General features: G+C 34.2%; 3 protein-coding genes across 5 annotated transcripts; 2 read left to right on the plus strand and 1 right to left on the minus strand.

The window, feature by feature from the left end:
- Positions 1–276: 276 nt before the first annotated feature.
- Positions 277–6,069, minus strand: LOC100118425 (TBC1 domain family member 22B). Of its 2 annotated transcripts, none has more exons than XM_001602342.6 (8): positions 4,440–6,069; positions 4,117–4,305; positions 3,509–4,044; positions 3,261–3,391; positions 2,924–3,178; positions 2,597–2,846; positions 2,304–2,527; positions 277–1,926 (listed from the first exon to the last, which is right to left on the minus strand). In XM_001602342.6, the coding sequence occupies exons 2-8, from the start codon at positions 4,197–4,199 to the stop codon at positions 1,786–1,788; spliced, it is 1,620 nt and encodes a 539-aa protein (XP_001602392.2). In that variant the 5' UTR covers positions 4,200–4,305; positions 4,440–6,069; the 3' UTR covers positions 277–1,785. The 2 variants fall into 2 exon arrangements, with proteins under 2 accessions (XP_001602392.2, XP_008202567.1); XM_008204345.4 differs by having other exon boundaries at positions 5,200–5,598.
- On the plus strand, positions 5,504–9,761 carry LOC100118463 (1,4-alpha-glucan-branching enzyme). Its single transcript, XM_008204344.3, has 10 exons — positions 5,504–6,089; positions 6,524–6,693; positions 6,956–7,203; positions 7,378–7,587; positions 7,662–7,969; positions 8,106–8,306; positions 8,391–8,743; positions 8,841–9,025; positions 9,181–9,469; positions 9,546–9,761. The coding sequence occupies exons 1-10, from the start codon at positions 5,977–5,979 to the stop codon at positions 9,551–9,553; spliced, it is 2,085 nt and encodes a 694-aa protein (XP_008202566.1). The 5' UTR covers positions 5,504–5,976; the 3' UTR covers positions 9,554–9,761.
- Positions 9,762–9,883: 122 nt separating this feature from the next.
- LOC100118503 (BLOC-1-related complex subunit 6) lies at positions 9,884–11,430 on the plus strand. 2 transcript variants are annotated; one of them, XM_001602406.5, is made up of 4 exons: positions 9,884–10,257; positions 10,331–10,834; positions 10,902–11,062; positions 11,142–11,430. In XM_001602406.5, exons 1-4 carry the CDS (start codon positions 10,165–10,167, stop codon positions 11,191–11,193), a joined length of 810 nt encoding a protein of 269 aa, XP_001602456.1. In that variant the 5' UTR covers positions 9,884–10,164; the 3' UTR covers positions 11,194–11,430. The 2 variants fall into 2 exon arrangements, with proteins under 2 accessions (XP_001602456.1, XP_008202564.1); XM_008204342.3 differs by having other exon boundaries at positions 9,885–10,262.
- The last annotated feature ends 72 nt before the right edge of the window (positions 11,431–11,502 follow it).

An 11,502-nucleotide genomic window follows, 5' to 3' on the forward strand; every position in this document is an offset into this window, starting at 1 on the left:
CAGTGTTGTGGTAGTATCTGGACAGCTGACATTCTATCTACCTATAATTAACGTAATATTTTTGCGATTCATAACAGAAACACTTGATACACTTTGATACAACCTTAAATCCATCCTTTTTTTATCGCTGCGAAATTTTATTGAAGCAAGTTAAAAGTAATACCCTGCATTGTGCTGAAATTAAAACGCATATTTTACATGCTGTAAAAACATTTTCATATGATATTTTGGAGGACAATGATTATGTTTGGTATGTATAAAATCTATGAGTTTTGCTTGAGGATAGTATATTTACTCCCAAACAATTATAAGGTGTACCATAACATTCGAGAAAAATTAACAACTTCAAATATTGCGGATTTACTTTACCACGTTCAGCGTGTTTCGTTAAAATTGTATAGTTGAAATCCAAATGCAAAAAGTTCACCTCAAACAATTAATTCAAATATATATTTTTTTATTTTTATGTACATTGTACACACTGCTAATGCGTTCAACATATTTCGTATAAATATTTTATAATTTAAATTATTTGCTTTAAAAATATAATCATATACATTTTCTAATTACAACTTCTAATCAATATAAAGTTACTCTTACTTTTTACATAAATTCAATAAAAAATTATTTTGCTGCCTCTATAAAATATTGTACAAAATTTAATTATAAATTCGAAACAATATAAGCTTTAAACCTAGCTCCGCCCTTATAAAAATGTAAAATCGATTGTTTAAGTGATCTCTCCATGCAAGACTCGAGGTCATCTAAAATCGCTTATGTATTTTTTGTAATTCGCATGGTCATACGAAAATTGCGAACAGAATGATGCAATGATGCAGATAAATTGTTTGTTCACTACAAAAATTGGCACCTACTCGTGCTATAAACTTAGGAATACGGTTTTCATCACAGTCAAAAATAGATTTATTAAATAATATATAGACATAATTAAGCCTTTGACTTCTTGTCTTTCTAAATATTCAATTGTCTTGCAGCAGAATCTTACAAAAAGGCTCGTTTTTCGGATGTTTGCAATGATAAATTATTGAATTATTTTTGTAGATCATTTTTTTAGTACTTTCGTTTATCCAGATATTTCATATTTTTGAAAATTTTCATGCAATAGCTGTAGTTTTACATTAGGGAGACCACTTGAATCCTAACCATTACAAGTATGCAATTAATGCATTTTTTTGTATAATAACGAATTGCATTTATCAAAATCTAGTTGCGACAATGTTTGTTTGTCTTAACAAAGCACGATTTTCTATTTTGACAAATTAAACGATTTTCTAGTGATAAAATCCATCCTTATATACAAATACAATATATCATGCTTTGTTATGCTAAATAGCTCAAGACTATTTTTGATAAACGTAAAATAAGAATCCATCTATAGCTCTAAAGACGATTTTTAAAAAACAAGTTTGGATGCAAAAAGATATTGTATTCCAAGGTGAACTTATCACACAGGGATAACATTTTCTGTTGAATACAATAATAGCAAATATAATATAATTATGTGACGTAAACTAAAATTTGCGTTTTTTTAACATAAACAAAGTATATTTAAAATGTAAATGGAAAAATTCTATTTATAAAAACTCAACGGTAACGTAAGCTAAGGATAATATTATCGATTGACAAAGATCTTTCATTTCGTGATTGCGAAAGCTTCGCATTGACTTGGTGAAACAGATGAACAATCGGATGTAATATTGTCCGTTTGGCAACTGTTGCAACAACGGTTAACCAAAAAATTGGTTAACTAATAAGTAAATATGGTCACCTAGAATCGTGCGCTTGCAAGTGATTCGGCGCATCGGCAAACGTGAATTTTAGTTTGTAGGCTTCAGCTACCAAAATATTGATTTCGGAGTCTGACCAATTTTGCGTAGGCAGGTTTTGTAGCATTAACATCAGTCCCTTTAAAAATATGCACACAATATATTTTTATGAATGTCAATAGCAATTTGTAATTTAATACAAAGTATTGAATATAAATTGAAAAACTCAGGACATGTGTATGATTTTTTACGACTTTTCATAATTCGAAAAGCGGATTCAAAATATCTATTGAGCTACAAAAAAGTAACAGTGTAGAATATATTTATATACCTAATGAAAATGCAATTGAAAAAAAAAATAAAAAAAAAATACCATACGTGTGTTACGCTTTCTCGTTTTAGCGTGTTCGTAGTAATAGCATTTAATACAAATTGGTAAATTATTTGATCTTTCAGAAATTTGATAACAAAGAATAAGGCTAATTTTATAGAACAGGAGTAAAGTATTTAGCTTACTTGAAAGTCTGGTTGAAGAAGCAGATGTCTTCTCCATCGTAGTAAAAACGCTGCACAGACATATAGCTGAAAAGATGCAAAACGATCCGATTCTGCTAAGTAGGTATCCCATAGACGAATCGTACAATGCAACGGAATTTCTCTTGTGAGTAAATTATTCATCCACCGGAAAGAGAATTGCAGATAATCTACCCCATGTTGGTGTAAATGTTGATGCAAAGGTGCTAAAGAGTATATAATATGAACTGCTTTGAATTTAACAAAATTGAAAATACCTTTTAAAAGGGACATACCATCAATTCTTTGAATCAACTCTTTCAATTGATTAACTTTATGCTGGATTCCTAGCTGAGCAAAAATGTAATTATCTTGAATGCCATCAAGGAATTTTGACAAGCACCAGAAACTATCAGCTTCGATTATGTCTCGTTGCTCTTTTGGAAGAGATGCTACATCATAATTTTCAATGTCTTGCCATGCTGAAACTGGCACAGCCTCTTGAAGAAACACCAAAAAAAATGGTGTGACTAAATCATTCATTCCCTTAAATTAATTAATTTTAGTTAGCAATTGTAAAAATACCACTCAAAATTTTAAAAATCACGTTTTCCCATCATTACCTGGACGTAACCAGAAGCAGGATGTCGAATAGCCCAGATATATAATATCCTTTCAAAAATCATTTGAACAGTTGATTGTTGAAAAAGCGATATCAATGGTGACATCCTTGGAATGTCGATGTGTATCTGTCGATATGTATCCTGAAACCCTTCATCTCTTTCTGTGTCATAGTACTGTTTTACTAAATTCCAGTAGTCTAGACGTTTTCTTTCTAATACATGCTCCCTGCGTTCTAAGTTGGCAGGAAGATATTCCTACAACAAAAGTGAGAAACTTGTAAGCTGACAGAAGTTACATTTGCACATTGAATTTTATGTTAATTATCTTTCAACTTACAGATAACAACCTCCATGTAACAGATCGTAACTTTGCAGGCACACCAGACCACGAGAGTTGCCTCAATTCATCAAGATTGAGTAAGGAAGTCTCTAAAAGTACTTGGAACTTATCAATTTTACTTTCTCCATCTGAAAGACAAAATTTTATATTATTTTAAATAGCACACAATGCAACTTGCACATCTTTGTGTAAAAACCTCAATTTCCTTCTTGTCATATGCATACAGTATGAATAGTTTTATTTACCTTGCTCTTTAGATGGTACAAAAAATTTAGCACTGGAGTTTGGCTGTTTCAAGGGTTGAGGTCTGCCTGGAAATTGTGTATGACGCTGGTGATGCACTCCTGATTTTGTTTCAGAATCATAAGCAGGCTGCGGATGAGAATCACTTTTTGAGGCACTCGCATTGAAATTAGCATTTCGTAAATGTAGTGGTTGGACGGCTAATCTTTGTAGGGCCTCAGTTTTCTTTTCTTCAGAAATAATTTCCTGACGATTACTTTCTTTGCTATTCATTTGTGGCAATGCAGCCGTTGTACTAGATCTGTGGTGATTAATAACACTAATAGCTGCCGAATGACTGACTTTTTTTGATATTTTCACATCTGAAACCAAGCAGAATTCATCATCTCCTGAATCCCAGGCATCATCAACGCTCTCTTGAAAGTCCTGAAAAGAGGTTGGACCACCAGCACTTCCAGTACTCGCACCTCCTGTCCCTCCTAACGAATTTGTGATAGAACCACTTCTTTCGTGTCTAGAATCTTGCTTCAAGCTAGGTCTATAATAGAGAGTAGAGGTTGGATAGGAACTGTAAACTATAATTTTACTAAAAATTTCTTTTATTCTTCACCTTCCAGGGACTGCTCGAGAATTCTTTTTCCAAAATGATTGATACCCTTGATGTACTTGATGGTGACGACTTTGGTTCTCCATAATTCCGAGCAATCAATTCAAAAAATGTTGATCGATAAAAAAAAATGACAAACTTGAAGTAGTTGCCATAGGTAATATACAAGCTGTAACGAACAAAGCAGTAGACCTGAAATTTAAAAAAATAAAATAAAATTTTGTGATTTGAAGAAATGAACCAAGTAGAAAAGTGTTAATTTGCGAATGACAGTAAAATTGTACTATTTAAATTTTGGTGCAAATAAAACTACTGCATGTATGTACCTAGCGAGTTGTTGATGAAGTTGTCAGTAAATTTTTATGCTCCTGCTCCAGAGTTGATTGAATGCAAGAACCCAAACAAAATATCATCCATGTCATGGCTTTTCGAGCCACTTGGCAAATGCTTGCATGTTTCTTTTGCAGTGCAGAAAGACACGCGATATGACGAGATTAGGTAGACATACGCGCTACGTGTAATTAAAGGCAGAGAGAATCGAGATATAAAGTACTTATATAGCTTCGTCGAGGTGTAACAAAGAATACTTAGAGGGTTAGGCGAGGGCGAATATTCGTCGAAGAAATCTTGATGCTGGGTGCAGCAGACTGCAGTGCAGAGTTTGAGCAAAGGCTGGGCTGGCGTGACGATGGAGCCGTCATTACAACAGAGAAACGACAACGAGAGAGAAAAAGTTGTTTGTAGGTTAGACAGCCGAGAAAGTAGCCAGGTAAGTAGAATTAGCAACAGCAGCGGGAGTGGCGGTCGTCGATCGAGTAATAATACTACCGATCGGCCGCGCACGATTTCGCCAACTCGAGAAAAACGTCATCGAGCTGACGGAACGGCTTCAATCGCTCCCTGCACACCTGTGTTATTGTTTACGAGACACGTCGCCTCGACATCCGCACTGGCTGCAGCCAAATGCGCGGAGTGCGCGATTCAAAGGGCTGAGCGGAGAGAAGTAAGTACTTACTACTAGTAGATTAGTCACTACTTATGGTTAATTACAAGTGCGTTATGTATAGGTAATTAAATGTGTAGTACACGCAGGGACAGGACGTGGCTTCTGAAGACTGCTTGGTCGGGCTTCCAGTTTTCCAGCAGTAGGTACTTAGCTCCTTATATTACTATTATGTCGAGCTCGTTGCGTCGTGAACGTGAAGAAGGGGAGCATACACGGCGGACACACTACTCTGCCGTCTGCATACTTGCATAGCACGACAGCCCCCTTGCCGGACTGGCTACGCTGCAGCAAACTCGTTGAGACGGTCTCACTCGAAACTGCTCAACAGCTTCCATATGTATGCACAGTTATTTGTCTGCTGTTCGTGTTTTTCTTTCCATGCAGATAACTTATTTTCGCTACACCAGAGTTTACACTTGTACCGCACTCGGATCTCCCGTGCCCGTCTTCTGGTCTCAGCATTGAGCCAGTGAAGCAGTCAGCAGGCTTGGCTTCAGTTCTGGTCTGCGGCTACTAGCTGGCGCTAGCGGGCGCACCGGCTGTTTCTGTTGCTGTGCTATTCTACAATATATGCAAGAGATATATGCTGTATGCATTAAGAAAGCCCGAACCGAACCCCGAACTTCGCGGCCCGGCCGCACATGCGGGGAAAAGGCAAAGGACAGCGCCGGCAACGGCAACGGAGGGCAGCATTGCGTGAGCTATCTTCACATTTTCAATTCACCTTGAACTGTCATTCGTTTTGTAACCGGCGCAGAGATCGTCCGTTTGATTCGTATTTCAAGTTTATTTTCCACTCTGTATCGTATAGCTGTTAAATATTCCGTTGATTGTTGAAAAAGAAAATCACGTTTATCATGGGTGGAAAGTGGTCGAGTATGGATCCTATGGAAATTCCAGTGCCTGATTTAGATAAACTGTTGGACAGGGATCCTTACTTGAAGCCCTATGAAAAAGAAATAAGAAAAAGGTAAATAAATTTATTCGTCATTTCTCAAGAGCATAAGCATTAACGTTGGTCAATTTTCTTTCTAAGCGATGCTATTTCCCATAAGAAAAATCAGTACACTCCCTGATTCTGAACATTGTCTATTTTTTTTCATCAACAGGTGGCCGTCATGTTTTTCCATAAAAATTTGATAACATTTTTTATTTAAACTTTGTTATTCCTTATGTGTGAATACTTTTCTTATGCTCACAGAGCCAGTTGTACACACACGATAACCATCCGTTTGCACTCATGTATTTGTTGTAATTAAACTTATTTATGCTAAAAAAATACTTGATATACATAAAACTGATGTGTCATATGTATTTTATATAATTTTTAAAACTAATTTTAATCTGCATTAAGTTAGACGCACAAGTTATTGAGTATTTTAATCTTGCTTTTTTTTCTGACAGATATGGACTATTTAAAGACTATGTAGATAAGATAGAGTCAGGAGAGAAGGATCTGAACCAGTTTTCTAAATCATATACAAAATTTGGAATACATATCAATGAAGATAATTCTGTTATTGCGAAAGAATGGGCACCAGGAGCTGAACAAGTTTACTTGACAGGAGACTTCAGTAAATTTTGATTTATATAATACATACTATAGATTTAATAATTTGATATTACAAATAAGCAAAACCTTGAAAGACATCTTAATTTAAAATCGATCATAAAAGTATTAATCAAAATCAAGTACATTATTTTTCTGTTCTTTTACAATTGGTAATTACCAATTTTGCACAGCAGAGATTTTCATTATTTTTTTAGATCATAAAACCTTTTTATTATTACTACATTAAATTATAAAATGTATTTAACAATTTTTTAATATTTCAGATAACTGGGATAGGACAAAACACCCATACAAAAAGTTGGAGTTTGGAAAATGGGAGTTACAGTTACCGCAAAATAATGACGGGAGTTGTCCTATCAAGCATTTATCTGAAGTTAAAATCATTATTAGAGATAAAAGTGGACAGCTAATTGAGAGGCTTAGTCCTTGGGCCACATATGTCACTCAATCTAAAAATCTGGATGAGGGCACAACTTTCAAACAAAGGATCTGGTACCCTGGACCACAAAATGTTAGTAAACTACTCTATGAATTATATTCTCACTGGTTTGATCAATAAGGACTTGTCTTGTAATATATGTACTTTTAGTCAGACATTAGTAAAGTTATTGGCTTATGTCAGGTCTTAGATTGATGATTTTATCACAAAATCTTTTAGACCCTCCAGAATGAATATTTTTTGCAGGTGTATCAACCCAAGCATCCAAAGCCAAAGAAACCAGAAAGTCTTCGCATATATGAGAGTCATGTGGGAATTGCAACTCAAGAACACCGTGTAGGCACCTATCTGGAATTTGCTAAAAATGTTATACCTCGTATAAAAAAACAGGGTTACAATGCAATCCAATTAATGGCAGTAATGGAACACGCATATTATGCTTCTTTTGGCTACCAGGTTTAAAATCTTTATTATAATGCCCAAACAAATATAATTTTCATGTTTTTAATTAATGAATGTTTATTTGCCAGGTCACTTCGTTTTTTGCTGCATCCTCTCGTTTTGGAACTCCAGACGAATTGAAAGAATTAATAGATATTGCCCATCAAAATGGTCTATATGTTTTACTCGATATTGTTCATTCCCACGCCTCGAAAAATACGCTTGACGGATTAAATATGTTTGATGGAACTGATGCCTGCTTTTTTCATTCGGGAAGTAGAGGTCAGCATCCACTTTGGGACAGTAGATTATTTAATTATGGAGACTATGAAGTATTGAGGTTTTTACTTTCGAATTTGCGATGGTACACTGAAGAATATGGTTTTGATGGTTACAGGTATGAAAATTAAAAAAAAAATGAATTTCTCGCCTGATTTATGAAACTTACAGCTGCGTGACATTGTTATTTTGCTTAGTAATGTGTGATTAGCGATTTCAAAAATTCTTAGAAATGTATGTGATTATGTTTGCAGGTTTGATGGCGTTACTTCTATGCTCTACCATTCTAGAGGTCTTGGGCAAGGATTTAGTGGATCGTATGATGAATATTTTGGGTTGAATGTAGATGTTGAGGGCATTGTTTATCTCATGCTGGCAAATTATTTATTGCATCATTATTATCCTGAAGTTATTACTATAGCTGAAGATGTCAGTGGAATGCCCGGAATTTGCAGGTAAAAATATAAAATTTAAAAAATGTACTTAAAAAAAAATCGCATTTTTAAATATTTGAAATTTACGTTGTGTATATAATATAGGCCAGTTAGTGAAGGGGGTATTGGTTTCGATTTTCGATTAGGAATGGCTATTCCAGATAAATGGATTAAACTTTTAAAAGAAACCCCTGATGAAAATTGGAATATGGGCGATATTGTTTGGACATTGACTAATCGAAGGTGGATGGAGAAAACAGTAGCCTATGCAGAATCGCATGATCAAGCTCTTGTTGGCGATAAAACTATCGCCTTTTGGCTGATGGACAAAGATATGTACACCCATATGAGTGTTTTAAGCTCACCAAATCCAGTTATAAATCGAGGAATAGCATTGCACAATATAATAATGCTCATAACGCACGCCTTAGGGGGCGAAGCTTACCTTAACTTTATAGGTGATTTTTAATTATTTAAGAATTGCACCTAGAATCTATTCTTGTGGTGAAATTTTTTTTGTACTTTGGCTAAACCGAAATTTTTTGATTGTTTTAGGTAATGAGTTTGGACATCCAGAATGGTTAGATTTTCCACGTGTAGGTAATAATAATAGTTATACTTATGCTAGAAGACAATGGAATCTAGCTGACGATGAACTGCTTAAATACAAATATATGGGAAGTTGGGATGCAGCTGTGAATTCACTAGAGGAGAAGTATGGATGGTTACATTCAAATCCAGTAAGTTAAAACTTATTTGAAATGAATAACAATTTGGATAATTTTTTCACATTAGATCTTTTGAATATCGTTATTGTTATCTGAGGAATATAATATAATATCAAGTGTATTAACATTTAAAAACAATAAGCAATTTATAAATTTTACAATCGTAGGCTTATGTTTCCTGGAAACACGAAGATGATAAAATTATTGCGTTTGAACGAGCTGGATTAGTTTTTGTATTTAATTTTCATCCGTCAAAGTCGTTTGCTGATTACCCTGTGGGAGTAGACCGTGCTGGAACTTACAAAGTAATTTTAAGCAGCGATGATACAGAGTATGGTGGTGAGAATCGGATCGATTCGAAAGTTTCACATTTTACGAAACCAGAACCGTTTGCTAATAGAGCAAACAGAATGTTTGTATACGCACCGTGTCGTACTGCCATAATTTATGCAACTGGTAAGCTAAAATACTTGGAAATTTTTATTGTTTGGTTACTATGATATATTAATCTATACATGTATTTTATTCGCAGATTGTTAGAGATTGATACGAGATTTTTGAAAAAAAGCCTACAATTTACTATTTTGAAATATTTATAAATTTTATTGTCTGTTGTTTAAGAATTTTTATATGTTATTAATAAAAAAAAAACATATATAAAAAAATGTTTTTAATGCTCAAGTAATTTAGAAACCTTACTGTATATAGTATAATATTTTTCATAATAATAAATAATCGTCTCTACGAAGACTAGCGACTTGCCAATTAATTATAATTTTGGGATTTTCATAAGTTTCACGTTTCCCGCCGGTTTGTGCCCATAGGCATTATAGACCGACCTGACCTGACCGCATACCTATATATGTGTGTATATATATATAGGTATATAGGCAATGTGTACACACATACGTATGTATAGGGCGCGGTAACGTTGCTTTTCAGTGAATTTATAATACAAAATATTTAAGTTAAAGAAGGTAAAAAGTATACTTAAAGAGGCGCAGTTCCTACCGTCGACATACCCATAATACTTATACAGATTCTATGTATAAGGCATAAAGTTAACATCGGAATAGAATAATGTTTTTCATTTGAAATTAATTTGTATACGATCCATGTTAAGCATTCGATAAGCAAGAGTATATTTAAAGATGAATGTGGATGTTAGTGAAAATGGTAAACCAAATCAATTGGCAAATCGTACTGAAGCTCATCCAGAGGCAACTGATTATGATGATGACAGAGTAAGGTTAGATTAGATTTAAAGTTGATGAATGTTATTGTATTGATCTTTATTAATTCACTGTTTTCTTTTAGTTGCAAGAAATGACTGCATCTTACTCGGAAATATCATTTGATTCTCCATCATCACCACCTGCTTCAGATATAAGATCACTTATTGATTCACCAGACTTGAGCAATGGAATGTATCTTACGGATAAAACTAATAGACCAGATTGTTTAGACTTGAGAAATACGGATGAACTTGAGATAAGTAATAGTGGCTGTGATCCAATAAGCTATGAAAAAGCAATGGGTTATTTACAATCTGAAGGAACTGTAATGAAAGAAGGTGATATGGTGCTATTTGTGGCAGAAGATTTAGAGAATAAAATAAAGCTATCTAGTCCAATCGCAAAAAAAGGAGAAACATCCTTTTTAGATTCAAGGAATTCTACACCTTGTCTCTATAGACAAGCTCTAACACCTCAATTACCTGCCTTGGATCATAATATACTCAATGAGCTGGAAAATGAGGCGAGGAAAGTGGCCACATCAGTAGATTCAATAACAGAAAATTTAGCAGCAATTTTGCATAGCGTAAGTCCATTGCTAAATGAATAAGCTACTTTAATTATTGACCAAGGGTATTTATGAATTTGTACAGGCGTCTGCGCTCACAGTTGGCTGTTTAGAAACGTATCGGGATGCTGTATGCAAAACATGCGATGCAGTTGATTATAACATAAAATCGATGTATCAGTTGATGGCTAAATGCGAGGAACTGTCTAAATCTATGAGCGTTCTTTACAAGATGTCAGAAAAAGTGTGAGTAGAATGGACTATTTGTTTAAGTGAAAAATTGACAAGGGTAAATTGTGAAATTTATTAACTTTCAATGTTGCAGGAAGGATATGAAAAAAATGTTGGAACTATTTGAAAATACAATGAATTCTTAAGATATAATTATTAAGGCAAGCAAGAGATTTTGTTATTACAACTTGTCACATTCTGTAGATATGTCTTTGTATATAATTTTCTGTTACGAATCGCGTTAAATTTGTGTGATATAAGAGTTGAAGATATTTATGCTTAAACGTATTAAGTTTTTAATCCAATGATGTATTCGGTATGAGGTGTGCTGAATTATATGCTGTGTATGATGTCAGATAAATATACGCTTTTTTATAAACCAATTTTGGGGTTGAAGTATGGAATGCAAAGGAAGCGGATAGTAAAATTATTTATGCTAGATGTGGCTGGCATGT

This window comes from Nasonia vitripennis, chromosome 1 (genome assembly GCF_009193385.2).
Source record: "Nasonia vitripennis strain AsymCx chromosome 1, Nvit_psr_1.1, whole genome shotgun sequence".
Classification (NCBI taxonomy): domain Eukaryota; kingdom Metazoa; phylum Arthropoda; class Insecta; order Hymenoptera; family Pteromalidae; genus Nasonia; species Nasonia vitripennis.

Bases quoted from the DNA above. Each gene is read 5' to 3' on its own strand.
- LOC100118425 (XM_001602342.6), bottom strand. From the start codon at position 4,199: ATGGAGAACCAAAGTCGTCACCATCAAGTACATCAAGGGTATCAATCA. The intron at 3,179-3,260 runs GTAAGTTGAAAG...CTTTTGTTGTAG, and splicing joins TTACATGGAGGTTGTTATCT to GAATATCTTCCTGCCAACTT. The intron at 2,847-2,923 runs GTAATGATGGGA...AATTAATTTAAG, and splicing joins CTGCTTCTGGTTACGTCCAG to GGAATGAATGATTTAGTCAC.
- LOC100118463 (XM_008204344.3), top strand. From the start codon at position 5,977: ATGGGTGGAAAGTGGTCGAGTATGGATCCTATGGAAATTCCAGTGCCT. The intron at 6,694-6,955 runs GTAAATTTTGAT...TTAATATTTCAG, and splicing joins TTACTTGACAGGAGACTTCA to ATAACTGGGATAGGACAAAA. The intron at 7,204-7,377 runs GTTAGTAAACTA...TATTTTTTGCAG, and splicing joins GGTACCCTGGACCACAAAAT to GTGTATCAACCCAAGCATCC.
- LOC100118503 (XM_001602406.5), top strand. From the start codon at position 10,165: ATGAATGTGGATGTTAGTGAAAATGGTAAACCAAATCAATTGGCAAAT. The intron at 10,258-10,330 runs GTAAGGTTAGAT...GTTTTCTTTTAG, and splicing joins CTGATTATGATGATGACAGA to TTGCAAGAAATGACTGCATC. The intron at 11,063-11,141 runs GTGAGTAGAATG...TCAATGTTGCAG, and splicing joins TACAAGATGTCAGAAAAAGT to GAAGGATATGAAAAAAATGT.